Genomic DNA, 17,667 nt, shown 5'->3' on the forward strand with positions numbered 1-17,667 from the left:
CCCTGACTGTCGCTACAGTTGTCACCAGTGGAAAGAGGCGGAGTGCTGATGCTGATGTGTTTTATAGTTGGAAGCCCCCTCCTCTGGTGTTCTGTCTGGTGATTGGTTGTGCTCTGTCCTGTATGTTGATTGGCTAACCTGGGTGTCTGTCACTACCTGTTTTTACCTCATGATGTGCATGGGTGCATATTATGGCAGGATGAATGAAAAAAAAAATGAATTTAATAAAGTTAACATCAATGAACCTGTAATGTAACACCCATAAGTGTAGTTGTGTAAAATTGGCAGATTGTCCTGTCTCTGGCCTTAGTCGGTTTCCAGTACAGAAACATGTTTGCGATAAAGCTCAAGGTCTGAAATTTACTACGGTATCTGTTTTTTCAAGTGCAAAACAAAGACTACTGAGAAATAACATTTCTTTTAGGCTTTATGCCACACCTACTTTCCAAAAATGCTCCACATTTCTGAACTAGTCCTTGAACAATGTAACAAATATGATGATACACTGCCTCAGTGATAGGGGCATGTTAAAGACTCATTAAAATGTGGGCCAGTGGTTGAGAAATCAAGGCAGACTGTTCAGACTTCAAGAAGTAAATAACTGAAATTTCAACTGTGCACAATGTTAAACACATTCAAAATCTCATACATAAACTTCCTATTAAGCATTACAGGAGTACCTGTACCTGATATTTCTGGTTTCTGCTATTGACAAGATCCACTTGAGAAGCTTGGCCTCACTCATCACCGATGTGCTTGCTATCCAGGGAAACAGTGTCTCTATTTTTAGATGGCACAATATTTTCAGGACCTAGGATGTTTGAAATATTGGTAGTTAGTTATAAACCTCCAAACAGACTGCATTTATGTTTCAAGGTCACTTGAATGCTTTATTACTGGGCTCTTAGCTATATTGGATTAGTAAAGTGATGCATTTTAATAGTCATAGTGAGTACTTTCATTCAGCAGGACCATGTTTTTCATAATTTATACAAAAGTAGTTTGACTATTGTCTCATTTTATTTGCAAGGTTTCAGGCAGAGGTACAAAAAGAGCCATATTTGAGATATTTACTTGTGAACATCTCATTTATACTGCACGTTACTATATCAGATAATCCCTCACCTTGGCAAGACATTCTGGGTGTTTTTCTTGCACTGCTAGCTTTTTCAGAGTGTCCTCAACTTGTGATAACAGGAACAGTACATTCCCATTTGTCTCTTTGACCTGGTTGGAATCCATCTCCTCCAGCCACAACAACACTGTCTCCAGGGTCAGAAAACGTACTTCAAGAAACTTTGAACATAGGAGATGAGAAAGGATCAGGCTGGGTTGAAATTCAGCAGTTCCAGAAGTCAACTCATGGATGGCATCTGGTGACAATGACATTGGCTGTAGAGAAACTGATGTTACCAGCAATGACAATGTTAGCTTGGTGATGGTTCTTTGCCACTGAATCAAGCCAGGTACTGGAGAAAATGTTTGCCCATCTGTATACAGTTCTGACTCCAGTATAATGTGGTGCGTGGCTTCCCAGAAGTTTTGGATTTCGGGAGCTGAAAGAAAGTATTTACAAGTTAGGACTGCATTGCTAAGCAGAAAGCAATTTGCTTTTAAATTATCAACATTACACTTTTCATAATGCTTTGAAAGGCTAATTTTATAAATACTGGCTGCTCCAGCGCTCACCTACCAGAGTTAAAATTGGGGCAAAACCACCAATGCCAGAAAAACTTAGGTATAATGCTGAATTCTGGAGTTCTTAGATAATCAAGAAGCACAAGTAACTTTTGCCCCAGTTCAGATATGACTGATATCATAGAATAATAGCATAGAATTTCAGGCAGTTTCTTGTGCTCTGCAGAGTTGCAAATGGTTCAAGGAAGGAAATAAGTGATGATGAACCATATGTCCTTTAAGAGCCCAACACAGGTTCTTTCACATCTAGCAATAGATTTGTCTCCAGGAGGGACTACTGATGTGAAAATCAAAGCTTTGTTAGCATAATCTCTTAATACAATGTCTTTCAATTCATGCTGTATGATTAGTTGACAAGTGTATTCATCTTTGTGCAATGCTTTCCAAAGTTGAAAGTTTGCTGGCTTAGAAAGACATTAAAAGGTTTTGTGCGTTTGTTGTGGGAGTGTGTTTGTAGAAAGATATTGGCCTTTATTTTGCAGTCAGCAGCAAATGAAAGACATTGCTACAAAGACTTTCAATGGCCTATTGCACAGAAACCTAGTTATTTGAGAGCTAAAACAACTTTGCGCCCTACACATGGGATCTGGGACCTATGTAAACATGGCAAGTAACTATGTGTGTCTCCTTAACCATTTCAGATTAAGGAATCCTACTGAGGCATGCAGAAACACTACAAGTGTAAATTAGAATATTTAGTTCAATGTCAAGTCATATATAGAAAACAAAATAATGAGAGGGAAATAAATGTGGGATTTAAGAGAGAGAGAGACAGAAACAAAATTTAAAAAGTGAATTATAAGTTTTAGATAACTCCAACATAATTCAAACCCGAAAGGATGGGACTCGCCATTTATAAAAGTTAATTTTCAGTGCTAGAGAGGTAACTTGGCAGTAATTGTGACTTAATATGACTTTTAAAAATCACTTACACTTGAATGTACAAGCTGTAACATTTTCTGCCTAATGAGTATCTAGAAGTGATGTGGAGATGCCGGCGTTGGACTGGGGTGAGCACAGTACGAAGTCTTACAACACCAGGTTAAAGTCCAACAGGTTTGTTTCGATGTCACTAGCTTTCGGAGCGCTGCTCCTTCCTCAGGTGAATGAAGAGGTCTGTTCCAGAAACACATATATAGACAAATTCAAAGATGCCAAACAATGCTAGGAATGCGACCATTAGCAGGTGATTAGGGTGGAAGCTGGAGAAGTGGAGCATCATGAGGTTATCCGTGGGTTTGCGGTAAAGCGAAGTGCTGAGGTGACCGTCCTTGATGGAGACGAGTGTGTCCAAGAATGCAACTGATTTTGGAGAGAAGTCCATGGTGAGTCTGATGGTTGGATGGAACTTATTAATGTCATCGTGTAGTCGTTTCAGTGATTCTTCGCCGTGGGTCCAAAGGAAAAAAATGTCATCGATGTATCTGGTGTATAACGTCGGTTGAAGGTCCTGTGCGGTGAGTAGGTCCTGTTCAAACTTGTGCATGAAGATGTTGGCGTATTGGGGTGCGAATTTGGTCCCCATGGCTGTTCCGTGCGTCTGGATGAAGAACTTGTTGTCGAAGGTGAAGACGTTGTGATCCAGAATGAAGCGGATGAGTTGCAGAATTACGTCTGGAGATTGGCAGTTGTCGGTGTTGAGTACTGAGGCTGTTGCAGCAATGCCGTCGTCATGGGGGATGCTGGTGTAGAGTGCCGAGACGTCCATTGTGACGAGGAATGTTCCTGGTTCAACTGGTCCATGGGTGCTGAGTTTCTGTAGGAAGTCCGTCGTGTCGTGACAGAAGCTGGGTGTACCTTGTACGATGGGTTTCAAGATGCCCACGATGTAGCCAGAGAGGTTCTCACACAGGGTCCCATTGCCTGAAACGATAGGGCGGCCTGGTGTGTTGGCCTTATGTATTTTCTAGTATCTAGAAGGCAAGGGCTGTAGCTTCACAGCATTCAATGTAAAGGTAAGGTAAAGTTGCCATAGTCCCAGATGACCACAGCCTGCTTTCCCGTTTGAGGGGTAGAGCTGACTGGTGGAGGTTTGACCTGAGGATCATTATACCTCAGGCGAGGAGCAAGGTTGAGATGGTGGGGCCTTCATGAATAACCTCAGCTGGTACAGGACTTGAACCCGTTCTGCTGGCCTCGCTCTGCATCACTCATAGAATAGATGCTCTCATAGAATCCCTACAGTGCAGAAGGAGGCCATTCAGCCCATCGAGTCTACACTGTCCCTCTGAAGGAACATCCTACTTAGGCCCACACACTGGCCCTATCCCCCAAACCCCACCTAACCTTTTGGAGACTAAGGGGAAATTTAGTGTGGCCAATCCACATAACCTGCACATCTTTGGACTGTGGGAGGACACCGGAGCACCCGGAGGAAACACACGCAGACACGGGGAAAATGTGCAGACCCCACAAAGATAGTCATCCAAGGCTGGAATTGAACCTGGCGTTGTGAGGCAGCAGTGCTAACCACTGTGCCAACGTGCTGCAAACCAGCTGTCTAACCAACTGAGCTAAACCGGCCCTTCATCATTTCAATGATGAGTCGCTCATCAAGATTGTTGTTAAACTCGTTCTGGAGAAGGGAATTTCAGGCAGCAGCTTTCTGAATTCTAGATTTGACGACACATGTAAGTCACTGGGCATTTCAAGCTGGTTTAATTTTCACTGGTAGCGAGTGCTGACAGCCTCACCATTATTTTAACCACAAAATCCAGATCATGGGTGGAATCGTCAAGAAAATCAGCAAAGTCAGATTTTGGGTGAGTGAAGTGGTGTTTTACCCGCCGACAGCAGTGGGGGCTTTTTATGTAGTATTGTGCATCACTTTGTCTCACAAATTCAGAGGCATGAGTCTCACATCGGATCACTACGGGCGGCCTCTGATTCGCCCACCATGACCTCAGTGCTTCAATAATCCGGGTGCCATATTTAAAGGTCATCCTTGCACACAGCTAGCACGCTTTAAGTAAGAAGAACCACTGGGAAGTGATGGCTGTCAAAGCCAAGAAACATGTTGCCTCGAAATTCAGCAACGTTTCCCTTGAGAGCCTGCTGGACACTGGAAACCCATCATGATGCGCTTTACCCACACTCTGGGCAAAGAGCCTCATTCAAAGTGACCAATCCAGCATGGGAAGTGGTGACAGCACCAATGCACTTCAAAAGAGGACCGCCATCCAATATCGCAAGAGAATGAATGATCTCTGTTTTGCCAGGGTAAGTCACTCCTCTCATCACGCACAATTCAAATATTCACACATCCACAGGGATCTCACTCAATGCCAGGTCAAGGTTACCACCACCAACTCTTCCACCACACCTTCATCTCTCCTGCAGATTATATCCTCATTTCATTCATGGCCCCGTTCATTACCCACACACGCCAGGCATCCTTAACTTCCGTCCTGGCACTCGCCCTGCTTTCACTCTCTCCATCTGTCTTCATACAGGACAACTGGCACACAAACAGTAGAGGTCACAGAATGATGGAGGGATGCCTTGACTGAAGGTCCTCACGGGCTTTGAGGAAAGTGCAGCTCAGCTGGCAGGCAACGATGTAGACAGCCCGTGTGCTGATGGTGAAGTCGGCGACACTCATTCAAGTGAGGACCCAGCACCACACGTCCATCAGAAAACCATGCTCTGAGTGGTATATCCTGTTTCTTAGGCTCCTGCCATGCACTAATGACCTATCCTTTCTCTTGCAGGAACAGCCAGGAAGCAGCCAAGGAAGTCCACAAGCCAGGTCCTCGACTCAAGCCCCAAGAACAGCACCAACGAGCAAGCTACAGACACCAAAATTGTTGACGCATCACAGCGCTCACCCACATCCTCCACCAGCGCAGAAACACACACTTCTCGGTGGGACCTAGTTGTGCAGTTGCCTCGGGGTCACAATCTGGTGAGTACATCACACTGTCTGATCCACAACAGGAGGCAGGAGCATCTCAGGCCGATTCCTGGGTTGGCAGGACTGTCATATGAAGAAAGATTAAGTCGGTTAGGATTATATTCATTGGAGTTTAGAAGAGTGATGGGGGATCTCATTTAAACTTGTAATATTCTAACAGGGTTAGACAGGATAGATTCAGAAAGAATGTTCCTGATGGTGGAGGAGTCCAGAACTAGGGGTCATAGTTTGAGAATAAGGGGTAAACCTTTTAGGATTGAAATGAGGAGAAATTTCTTCACCCAGAGTGGTGATTCTGTGGAATTCACGACCACAGAAACTAGTTTAAGCCAAAACGTTGTGTGATTTCAAGAAGGAATTAGATAGATCTCTTGGTGCAAAAGGGATCAAGGGATTTGGGGGAAAAGGCGAGATCAGGGTATTGAACTTGATGATCACCCATGATCATAATGAATGGCGGAGCAGGCTCGAAATGCCGAATGCCCTCCTCCTGCTTCTATTTTCGATGTATGTTTCTATGTTTCTCCTCAGGCAGCTCCTGCTGCACCCTACACAACCTGACCCAGCAAGGGTGGAGAGGTGCTGTATATATGACACTCTCTGTGGATCATATAACAGGGCTCCATCAGATCAGTCCAGGCATTGGAACTCCATTTTCAGCATTCCTATTCTTCGCTCCACCCAAGTGTGAGTTACAGCATGAATCTTGTTGTACCTTCTCTTTGCTGCACTCTGTGGCCTCCACGCAGGTGTCATCAGCCACGTCCTCAGTGGGTAGCTCTTGTCCCTACGGAGCCAACCTTGCAACCTTTAAGAACCCTGAAAGCCATCAAGGATCTGAGAGCGGCTGAGAATGTAGGAGCTATTGACACTTCCTGGGAAATGTGCAGAGACCTGCAGGTCGTGTTTAGTATGGTGACATACCAATTGAACATTCAACGAGTGGAAGCCTTTGCGGTGCACAGAGCTGACTGCTTGATGCCACAGAGCTCTGAGTGCCATGTCTGCGTGGGTCTGCACAAATCCCAGCACTCTTGCTTCCTGGCTTGCCTGATCAAAATGCACAATGTTGTGTGCCTTCCCAAAGATTACATCCGTCACCTCCTGGATGCACCTATGTGCCTGTATGTAGAGGCTTGCATGACCCTCCAGAGCTCACCTATGGAGACCTGGATGGAGACACTGGCATAAAAATTGAGCGCCGCAGTAACTTTCAGTGACACTTGCAGTGGGTGTCCTTCAAGTCCTTGTGGCGTCAAATCCTGCAGCCGGTGGCAGATGTGACTAACCAGTTTACTGGACATGCCCAGTCTTTAGCGACACTGGTTCTCGGCAGGAATGGCAAGCGCCGTCTATAGACTTTGGGTCTAATGAGGCATTTACCAGCGACAGTATTCTGGGGTTAATCCTCTGCATGCGGAGGAGGCCCTGCCACCCCTTGCTCATGAGGGTTCTGCTCCGCCTTTGGAGAGGCAAGCGCCACCATTGCATTCTTCTTCATTTTCCCTCCTGCCTATAAGTGATGAGGCAGACAACAAAATAACCAGGTTCTATCTTCCTGATGGGCTCCTCACGACAGAGAGATTTGATGGTTAACATTTGTCTGCTAAGGACCACTCTTTGTCCATGCATCATCTGCAGCTGCCGCTCAAGGTCCACTGACTTGCCAAACAGTCCTGGCCACAAGATGGATGCCCAGTCTTTAGTGCGCATGATGGTTGAGCAACACCACATGATCGAATTGGCGATGGCTTTGGCCACTCGACTGCATCCTGAGCTTTCATCTCAGGCATTGTCCTAACCTGCACACCAAGTCCTTGTGCTCTGCTTGGACCATTAGGGGTACTTGTCAATTGGCACTTTAACATACCATTATGGGATTCGGACCACTATCCTTGGGCAGTGTGCCATGGTCACCTATCAATGGGGATATTGTAGTTTGCCCCCTTGCTCAATTGTACTGCCAAACCACCTAGGGTTTCCATTACTGCTATATAGAGAGTGAACAGTGTTAGAAAAGTGCATGCATAAATGTTTAGTAGCGACAGACTTGAGCTTGGTTATGATGCACATTGCAGATGAACAGTTAAGTACATTTGTAAGAAAAATACTGCAGGTTCTGGAAATCTGAAAAGAACATAGAAAATGCTGGAAATATTTAGCATCTGTGGATAGAAAAACCGAGTTTAATAGGTCAGGTTTTCCAGCCCCTTACAGGCATCATGGCAGACAGAATGGGAACATTTTGAGAACCGTTAAAATTCAGCGGCTCTCCAAATTTTCGTGTCCCGCCTGCAACAATGCCTGTCATAGACACCGGTAAATCCTGGCCAATATTTCAGATCAATGACCTTTCATCAGAATTGAGGAAAGTTAGAAATTTAATAGTATTAAGCAAGAGAAAATGGGGAGGGCGTGAAAAAGAACAAAAGGAAAGGTCAGTGATCAGGTAGAAGAGCACAGTAAGAAGTCTTACAACACCAGGTTAAAGTCCAACAGGTTTGTTTCAAACACTAGCTTTCGGAGCACTGCTCCTTCCTCAGGTGAAGAGAGGAGAGATTAAATGACAAAAAGGATTTGCGGTGCAGGGCCAAAGGGAGTGGTAATGGGAGTAAATAAACAAAGGATGTGTCTCCAGGAGGTGCAAATGGCAGAATGATGAACAGTTGCTTTCCAAAAGCAAAAACAAGAGAAGAACGAGAATAAAATCTGCAAAAATAAAAGAAACAAAATGGGGGCATAAGTTTCAGTCTGAAATTGTTGAGCTCAATGTTGAGTCCAGAAGTCTGTAATGTGCCGAATCAAAAGATGAGGTGCTGTTCCTTGAACTTAGATTCAGCTTCCTTGGAGCACATTTGAGGACAGAAAAGTCAGAGTGGGAGCACGTTAGAATGTTAAAATGGTAGGCACCAGAAATTCTGGGTTAGACTTGCAGATTGAAAGGGGGTGTTCTGCAAAGTGGTCACCCATTCTGGACTCGAAACGTTATCTCTTTTCTCTCCCTACAGATGCTGCCAGGCCTGCTGAGATTTTCCAGCATTTTCTCGTTGTTTTCAGATTCCAGCATCCACAGTAATTTGCTTTTACCCATTCTGTGTTTGGTTCCCCAAAGTTACATGGATTACATTACACTCGACAAACTCCCGCAGAACATCACTATTCACTGCCCTCCCAGGCAAATGTTTAGTTGTTGTTGAAGAATTCATTTATTTTCATTGTAAGGTAAAAGTCTAAATAAATTTGATTGTGATAGCTATTACAAAGATCTAAGATGAAATCCACAACATTTTTAAGTCTACAGATATACATAATTCAGAAATGATAGACATTTGCTAATCCTTGCAACAGAGCTTCTAATTCTATTTCAGTAATAAGAATTCAAAGTTGGGAATCCGAATGTAAACATTCACTAATCCCTTAGCAACACAAAGGTGCAGTAAACAAGACTCTTTCAAATAAAATTATATAACCTAAGTGTGTTATGGTGGTTTGCCTTCAATGTTTATTCTTAAAATCAGGGGAGAGTTAGTGTTAAGCTGGTGCTTGACTTGGGGGATTGGGATCGTGGGGCTGCTGAGGAGGGGGGGGGGGGGGATGCTGCTTTGCTGATAGAAGAGGAGCTAACTTTGGGGAACAGATGGGAGAGTCGGGGGGGGGGGGGGGACCTCCAGTGGGAGGGCTCGAGTAAGCGGGTGATGTGGGCTTGTGGCTGGCCGAAAAAGGGGGATGGCTAGTCGGCAGGGGGGGGGGTTTAACCCCCCCATCCAGGCTGATCACGTGGAACGTGAGGGGCCCGAACGGGCCAGTCAAAAGGGCTTCCGTGTTCTCGCACCTAAAGGGGTTAAAGGCAGACGTAGCCATGCTACAGGAGACGCATCTAAAACTCGCAGATCAAACAAGATTGAGAAAGAGGTGGGTGGGCCAGGTGTTCCATTCGGGGCTGGATTCAAAGACCAGGGGAGTAGCAATTCTGGTCAGTAAACGTGTGGCATTCGAGGCAAGGAGTATTGTGGCTGATAAAGGGGGCAGATACATAATGGTTAGCGGGAAGCTGCAGGGGATCCGGGTGGTGCTAGTGAACGTCTACGCTCCGAACTGGGATAACATGGAATTCATGAGACGCATGCTGGGTAAAATTCCGGACTTAGACTCACATAATTTGATCATGGGTTGGACCGGTCAAAGTCCAGGTCAGGAAAGCGGCCGGCAGCGGCTATGGAACTGAGGGGTTTCATGGAACAGGCCGAGGGCGAAAGAGTTCTCTTTTTTCTCCCACGTCCACAAAGTTTATTCTCGTATAGATTTTTTTTGTTGTGAGCAGGGAGTTAATCCCAAGGGTGGAGAGGACGGAATACTCGGCCATTGCAATCACTGACCATGCACCGCACTGGGTGGACTTGCGACTTGGTGAAGAGAGAGCAGCGCCCACTCTGGAGGCTAGATGTGGGACTGCTAGCGGATTACAAGGTTTGTGGGCGGATAAATAGGAACATCCAAAACTACTTGGAATCAAACGATACGGGAGAGGTAACAGTGACTACGGTTTGGGAGGCTCTGAAGGTAGTTATTAGAGGGGAGTTAATCTCTATCAGATCCCATAGGGAGAAGAAAGAAAGAGCAGAGAGAGAGAGGCTAGTTGAGGAGATACACAGAGTAGACAGGAGTTACGCGGAGACCCCCCCAAGACGGGGCTACTGAAGGAGCGCCGGAAACTGCAGGCGGAGTTTGATCTGTTGACCACAGGGAAAGTGGTAGCACAGCTGAGGAAGGTAAAAGGGGCAGTCTATGAGTATGGGGAGAAATGCGGCTATCTTGTAGAATTCTACAAGAAATTTTCGGAACTGTTGAGTTCACTCCTGCTAAGGACCTTTAACGAGGCTAAAGAGAGAGAGTGTACCTCCCCCCAACAATGTCACAGGCCTCGATCTATCTCATTCTCAAACGGGATAAAGATCTGCTACAATGTGGGTCCGACAGACCGATATCGCTCTTGAACGTAGATGCCAAATTCCTGGCCAAGATTTTGGCCCCTAGAATAGAGGACTGTGTCCCAGGGGTGATAGGGGAGGATCAGACAGGCTTCGTTAATTTCTATCAGGCAATTGAACTCCAATGTACGGAGGCTCCTAAACATTATGATGATGCCCTCAGAATGAGGGGAGGCAGAAGTAGTGGCTGCGATGGATGCAGAGAAAGCCTTTGACCGGGTGGAATGGGAGTACCTGTGGGAAACGCTAAGGTTTGGATTTGGTGATGGATTCATAGGATGGGTCCAACTACTATATCAGGCCCCCGTAGCAAGTGTATGCACGAACAGGGTGCAGTCGCAGTATTTTAGGCTTCACCGAGGGACGAGGCAGGGGTGCCCCCTCTCCCCGTTACTATTCGCCCTTGCAATAGAGCCATTGGTCATAACGCTGCTGGCTTCAAAGAACTGGCAGGGTTTGGTTCGTGGGGGGGACTCGCTCTATCTGATCTGCTCCTGTATATTTAGGACCCACTAGAGTGGATGGGGGAGGTCATGCAGATTCTGAGGGACTTCAGTAATTTTTCAGGGTACAAATTAAACGAGAAGAAAAGCTAAATGTTCGTGATCCAAGCTTAAGGGCAGGAGAAGAGACTGGGAGAGCTTCCGCTTAAGATGGTAGAGACGAGCCTTCGGTACCTCGGCATACAGATGGCTCGAAACTGGGATGCCATACACAAGCTTAACCTATCCCAGTTGGTAGAACAGATGGAGGGGGACTTTAAAAGGTGGAACATGCTCCCGCTTTCTCTAGTGGGGCGGGTGCAGACCGTTAAGATGACGGTCCTCCCCAGATTTTTGATTGTCTTCCAGTGCCTTCCCATCTTCATCCCTAAGTCCTTCTTTAAGCGGGTGAACAAGATCATTTTGGGATTTGTATGGGCAAATAAGACCCCACGAGTAAAGAGACTGTATCTAGAGCGCAGTCGGGGGGGGGCTGCCGCTCCCAAATTTTTGCAGATATTGCTGGGCGACTAATATAGCCATGATTAGGAAATGGGAATTGGGGGAGGGGTCGACGTGGGAGCGGTTAGAGGCGGCCTCATGCAAGGGCACCAGCTTAGGGGCACTCGTAATGGCACCTCTGCCGTTCTCGCCGACCAGCTCCTCCTCCAGTCCGGTGGTGGCGGCGGCATTAAGGATCTGGGGTCAGTGGAGAAGACACAGGAAGGTGAAGGGAGCCTCAGTTTGGACCCCGATGCGCAACAATCACAGATTTGTCCCGGGCACGGTAGACGGAGGGTTTCAAAGCTGGCATAGGGCAGGTATTAAAAGGATGAGGGACCTGTTCATAGATGGGCCTTTTCCCAGCTTGAAAGCGCTGGAGGAGAAATTTAATCTGCCCCCCTGGAAATGCCTTCAGATACCTTCAGGTGCGCACCTTTCTAAAAAAACAGGTGGTGACATTTCCGTTGCTACCCCCACGTAGGATACAGGATAGGGTGGTCTCCGGCACCTCGGTAGGGGAGGGGAAGGTGTCGGACATCTACCAAGAACTACAGGAGGCGGAGGAAGCCCCAGTGGTGGAACTTAAGGGCAAGTGGGAGGAGGAGCTAGGCGGGGAGCTGGATGTGGGCCTGTGGGCGGATGCCTTAACAGGGTTAACTCCTCTTCATCATGTGCCAGGCTTAGCTTCATCCAGTTTAAGGTGGTCCATCGGGCACACATGACGGCAGCGAGAATGAGCAAGTTCTTTGGGTTGAGGATAGATGTGCGAGATGTGCAGGAAGCCCAGCGAACCATGTCCATATGTTCTGGGCATGTCTGGCTCTCAAAGGATTCTGGCAGGGATTCGCTAAGGCAATGTCCAAGATCTTAAACACGCGGGTGGTGCCGAGTCCAGAGATAGCGATCTTTGGTGTGTCAGACGATCCGGGAGCTCAGAAAGTGAAAGAGCACGAGGTTTTGGCCTTTGCCTCCCTGGTAGCTCGGAGACGGATCCTTTTAATATGGAGAGACTCGAAGCCCCCGAGTATGGACACCTGGGTTGGTGATATGGCTGGATTTCTCAGTCTGGGGAAAATAAAGTTGGCCTTGAGAGGGTCCATGACGGGGTTTGCTCGGAGGTGGCAGCCATTCCTCGACTTTCTAAGAGAGCATTAAAATGTCAGCAGCAGCAGGGGGTGGGGGGGGGGAAAATGTTGCATATCCTTGTTTTCTTTCTGTATATAATGTTAACGCTCACCTTGTTTTGTTAAATGTTATTAATGGTTATATAACATTTTTTTGTTTTTGATAAAAATCTAAATAAAAATAATGGAAAAAAAAAAATTACTGTGGCAACATCTTTCTATCATGGGGACTTGAGCAACAAGCCAAACCAGAGCACCAATGTCATGGGATCGCCACCTTCCTCTTCAACTTACAAATCATCTTGACTTAGACATCATCATTCCATCTCCTGAAATTTCCTACCTAACACATTCAGAGAAGCACCAACAGCGCAAGGGCTGCAGCAATTCAAAATGAAAGGCCATCACCGCCTTCGTGGGACATGTGAGGTGGACCATAACTATGCTATTGCCAACACTGCTCACAACCGAGGAAAAAGTAACCAAAGGTTTAACAGGCTAATTTTCAGTTTTGTTTTATTGGTAGATTTTCCGTATTCATTGCTCTGAGAGTGATATGAAATTTAACCAAACAGAAGTATTACAAAGCAATCAGTGTGATGGAAAGCATTGCTCTACAATGAACTGACATGAGGCAAATAAATGAGTCTTCAACTCTATTTATCTGTGACTGTCCCTCCCTAACCTTTAAGAAAGCTTCTTGCCTTTTGCTCATAAAGACTACCATTGATAAATATCCAAGTAAAATAAGCAAGCATTGAAGAATGTATGGTATAACCATAATAGGCAACACCGATTTGATGAAGCAAGTATTGTTTCAAAAATGAATGAATGATAAGAGCTATAAAGATTTTGTTCTGGTCTGTGATGTGTTGGTTACTTTCAGCAGGTGAGCAGAGATTAGGGGACGGATTTCTCTCTCCGCAGACAAGTGTTCTGGCAGGCGGGAAAGGCGGCTTGCTCGCCACCAATTTCAAAAGTGTGTTTTTGTACCCAACTGTTCACCTCTCACCTCATAGAATTTACAGTGCAGAAGGAGGCCATTCGGTCCATCAAGTCTGCACCGGCCCTTGGAAAGAGCACCCTACTTAAGCCCACGCCCTCACTCCATCCCTGAAACCCAGAAACCCCTCCGAACCTTTGGACACTAATTGGCAATTTAGTATAGCCAATCCACCTAACCTGCACATCTTTGGACTGTGGGAGTAAACCGGAGCACTCGGAGGAAACCCACGCATGCGCGGGGAGAAAGTGCAAACACCACACAGACTGTCACCCAAGGCCGGAATTGAACCTGGGACCCTGGAGCTGTGAGCCAGCAGTGCTAACCACTGTGCCACCGCGCCCCGATATCAGCTGGAAACATGCCATTTAACTCGTGGGACGCCATGACTTCAGCAGTTCCTCGCTCCATATTTAAACTGCACCAACAGGTCCTTCATCATGCTGGATGCTGTTGAGCCGCGATTATCTTCTCTACCCTCAGGATGGCGGGCTGTGGTCCAACAAGGTTACCAATTCAGCTTGGGAGGCCATGTCTCTGGTAGTGAGTTCCACCTCAGCTATCATGGGGCACAGCGATATGGTGCTGCAAACAGATGAATGATCTATCCATTTAACCAAGGTAAGACAACCTTCTCATCCCTCTCAGCTCACGCTCTTACAAGATGATAGCTGACAGGGATCTCACACTTTACCAGCACAAGGGACATCACCACTCACTCGCCTACACATGCCTAGACATCTCCATCTGGACTCATGTCCTGTGAAGTTCATGTCCTCATCCTGTACACAACTCCACTCAGCACTGACACAATGCATGCATCCTTATTTTGATACCCGGGCCATACTTCTTGCTCCAACATTCTCTATCTGTTTTCATGTAGGATTTTGCTCTCCCACAGCAAGAGCAAGAGGTCCCAGACTGATGGCAGGATGCCAGAGACGTTTTTCTGTTGCTGGTGTTATGAGTCAGGGTTTAGAGAACCCCAAAGTGTATCATGGAGTTTCCCTGACCCATGTAGCCACCTAAATTGGCCAACTCCCGATTTAAAATGGCGAACGGCAAAGGCTGATGGGAAAGTCAGCCAACATAGACAGAAACCAGAAGCTGCAGGTTTGCTGTGTATTTACCTCTGCAAAGGCCAGACAACATTGATACCAGCGACCATCACCATAACAATGTAGCAGCCATATGCATACTGATGAGCAATCCCCGGGAACAATAAGTAACATTTTGGACACACAAAGCAAAGCCAGACTCCCCGGCGCCAGCAGGAGCCAACACAAAGGAGGTGAACGAGCACCTCAAGACCGCCCATCGATCAGGGAACCGCTCCAGTATTGGAGAAATCGGACCAAGCGATTGGGACAAAGTCCAATCACTTGGGACCAGGTACAGGGTCCGCCCCGAAAGGCGGGAAGCCCCTGGGGACTATAAGAGTTAAGCCCCAAGTTCAAATCGGTCTCTCTTCACCTCTGCGTCCTGCCCGAGTCACCCAGCAACATGAACCAACATTGACCGTGACCGGTGCAGTGACTCCCGAACAAAGTAAGTCTTAATTCAACGCTCGCTACGAGATAGGCGCTCCTAGCTACCAATCTGTACCAACTTCGAATCCCGCAGACTCAGAACCCGAACAAAAGGCCATTTGTTCCCCTGACCTGGTGGGCCAGTCCGAAGTTAAGTATAGGCCTGTCAGTTGTAGAAGTAGCTTAGACGTAGAATTTGTGCATGAGTAGCGATTACTGTGTATAATAAATGTGCTCTGATTTGAATCTTACTAATCGGTGTACTGGGTTATTGATCATTACTTGGACTTGAACCTCGTGGCGGTATCATAAAGGTATCTGGCGACTCGAGAGCAAAGGTAATAAAACAGAGCAATTGAACCAAGGAGAAAGTTAGCAACACCCACAACTTTTAATAGATTGTGGTATGAGGAGCACACGGCCCACTCTACAGGTGTGGTACAGCAGAAATGGAAAAGTATTTTTTAAAGCAAAACAATGTTTATTCTATGAACTCAAGTTAACCTTTATAAAACATACAGTGAACATCTTAGCAACCATTAATTCAAATACAACCCCCAAAGAATACAACACTAAGTAATGATTAAGCTGTCCTTTTAACATCCATAAGACTTAAAAAACCTTCAAAACAGAAACAAATCAGGTTAAAGTCACTACTGTTATGAGTTTAAATCACCAGTATCGATTCCCGGCCTGGGTCACTGTCTGAGCGGAGTCTGCACATTCTCCCCGTGTGTGCGTGGGTTTCCTCTGGGTTCTCCGGTTTCCTCCCACAGTCCAAAGATGTGCAGGTTACGTGGATTGGCCATGCTAAATTGCCCTTAGTGTCCAAAATTGCCCTTAGTGTTGGGTGAGGTTACTGGGTTATGGGGATAGGGTGGGGGTGTGGACCTTGGGTAGGGTGCTCTTTCCAAGAGCCGGTGCAGACTCGATGGGCCGAATGGCCTCCTTCTGCACTGTAAATTCTATGAAAATTCTATAACACTGGAGATGGATCTCCCCGAGATGCTTTGTTAGACTGAATCACTGCCATGATTCCATTGAGGACTGCAGTACTGCTCTTGTAGACTCCCTTAGAGACCGGAATGCTGAAGAGATGCTTGAACAGGCAACACCTTTTGTTGCATGATGCCAGAACTATCTCCAGAAGTTGGTACCTCACCTCAGCAAGGATACATGCCCCAAGGCTTCGTCGTCTTTCCAAGGATGAGGACATGGTGAACAGAATACGGAAATACTCAATCTCAGAATGAAGAGGATAGTTTTGAAGACTGGCCATGCTGGTGGTGATGTGGGCCCTTCGTGGAAGCACTGGTCTGACAGGATAGGCATTGATACCAATCATCATCTTCCTGGAATACGGCGGCTATGAGCATCTCAAATGCATGCCTGTATTGTCTGGTTCATGTATGGCTTCTTGCCCTGTACCTTCGAGTTCTTCGACCTCATCACCCTCACCCCTCTGAATATCCTCCTCATCAGGAGCTCCCCCATCTTTGCAGCTGGCATGGCTTCCCACACGTTGTAGTGCCATGAGTGCAGAGTGCAACAAACCACGATAATCCGTGAATTGTTTTGTGGAACTGTTGAGGCATTGGCATCGCATCTTCAAGATGCCAATGGCCTGCCCGTCAGGGGCAGAACTGGAAAGTACCTGCCGGGTACTGATACAACTGGTTTCCGCTTACAACTATCCTGTGGTTCCTGCTGACATTGGTCTCATGGACTGCAGCTTAAAAAAAAAGTGTTTACTGATTCACAACCTGTCAACTGAAGGGAACAATTTTTATCTATGCCGGAGCAGGCTTTACTGCTAATGGTGGATTTAAGGAATTCTCCAAAATTGTGGAAACTGCTTGGATTTGTTCACTAGAAATTACTACTGAGTGAAAGGGAATCCAGGAATCCCCTGCAAGCTGGAAGTAACTGGGGACTGCTTACTATAAGGACTGCAATTCCACAGAGAATAAAGAATATTCCTCTCTATTTAAAGTACAAGCTTCCCAAAAAGAAAATACTATTTAGTCAATAATTTCTCTTGTCATTTGCTGCAGTAAAAGTTTTAAAATGTGAAATTGTGTCATGTCATTCTTTCAGTTATCAACTGGAAGCTCAAATCTCTTTTTAGAAGTTATAGATTTCTATGGAGATCATAACTCGCCCTCCCCAGCCTGTTAACAACCTTTTCAAGGAGTTTAATGGGCAATTGACTGGAAGTGTGCAGGCTCCTGGCCTCACTCCCGCCTTGAAAACAGCAGCACATCCCAGAGGCATCAGGATACTGACACGCCATCTTGTAGCGCTATTTTCAAAGCCTGACCACACCCCCACAGGTGACTGAAAATCAAGCCCTTGATTTATTTTGATAGCTTGGCTGAAATTTTGAGAGAAAAAAGAGATAAATGTTCAGTATTTTCTTTTGATAA

General features: G+C 46.2%; 1 protein-coding gene across 5 annotated transcripts in view; it reads right to left on the reverse strand.

The window, feature by feature from the left end:
- thada (THADA armadillo repeat containing) overlaps nt 1–17,667 on the reverse strand; it is an 820,576-nt gene that overhangs the window by 203,143 nt on the left and 599,766 nt on the right. For all 5 annotated transcript variants that reach the window (XM_072510451.1, XM_072510443.1, XM_072510470.1 and 2 more), the window contains 2 exons: nt 1,126–1,556; nt 687–811 (listed from right to left, as the gene is read on the reverse strand). In XM_072510451.1, coding sequence (XP_072366552.1) covers nt 687–811; nt 1,126–1,556 — 556 coding nt within the window. The remainder of the gene's footprint in view (nt 1–686; nt 812–1,125; nt 1,557–17,667) is intronic.

The sequence above is a fragment of the Scyliorhinus torazame genome, chromosome 1, assembly GCF_047496885.1.
Source record: "Scyliorhinus torazame isolate Kashiwa2021f chromosome 1, sScyTor2.1, whole genome shotgun sequence".
NCBI classification, from domain to species: Eukaryota; Metazoa; Chordata; class Chondrichthyes; order Carcharhiniformes; family Scyliorhinidae; genus Scyliorhinus; species Scyliorhinus torazame.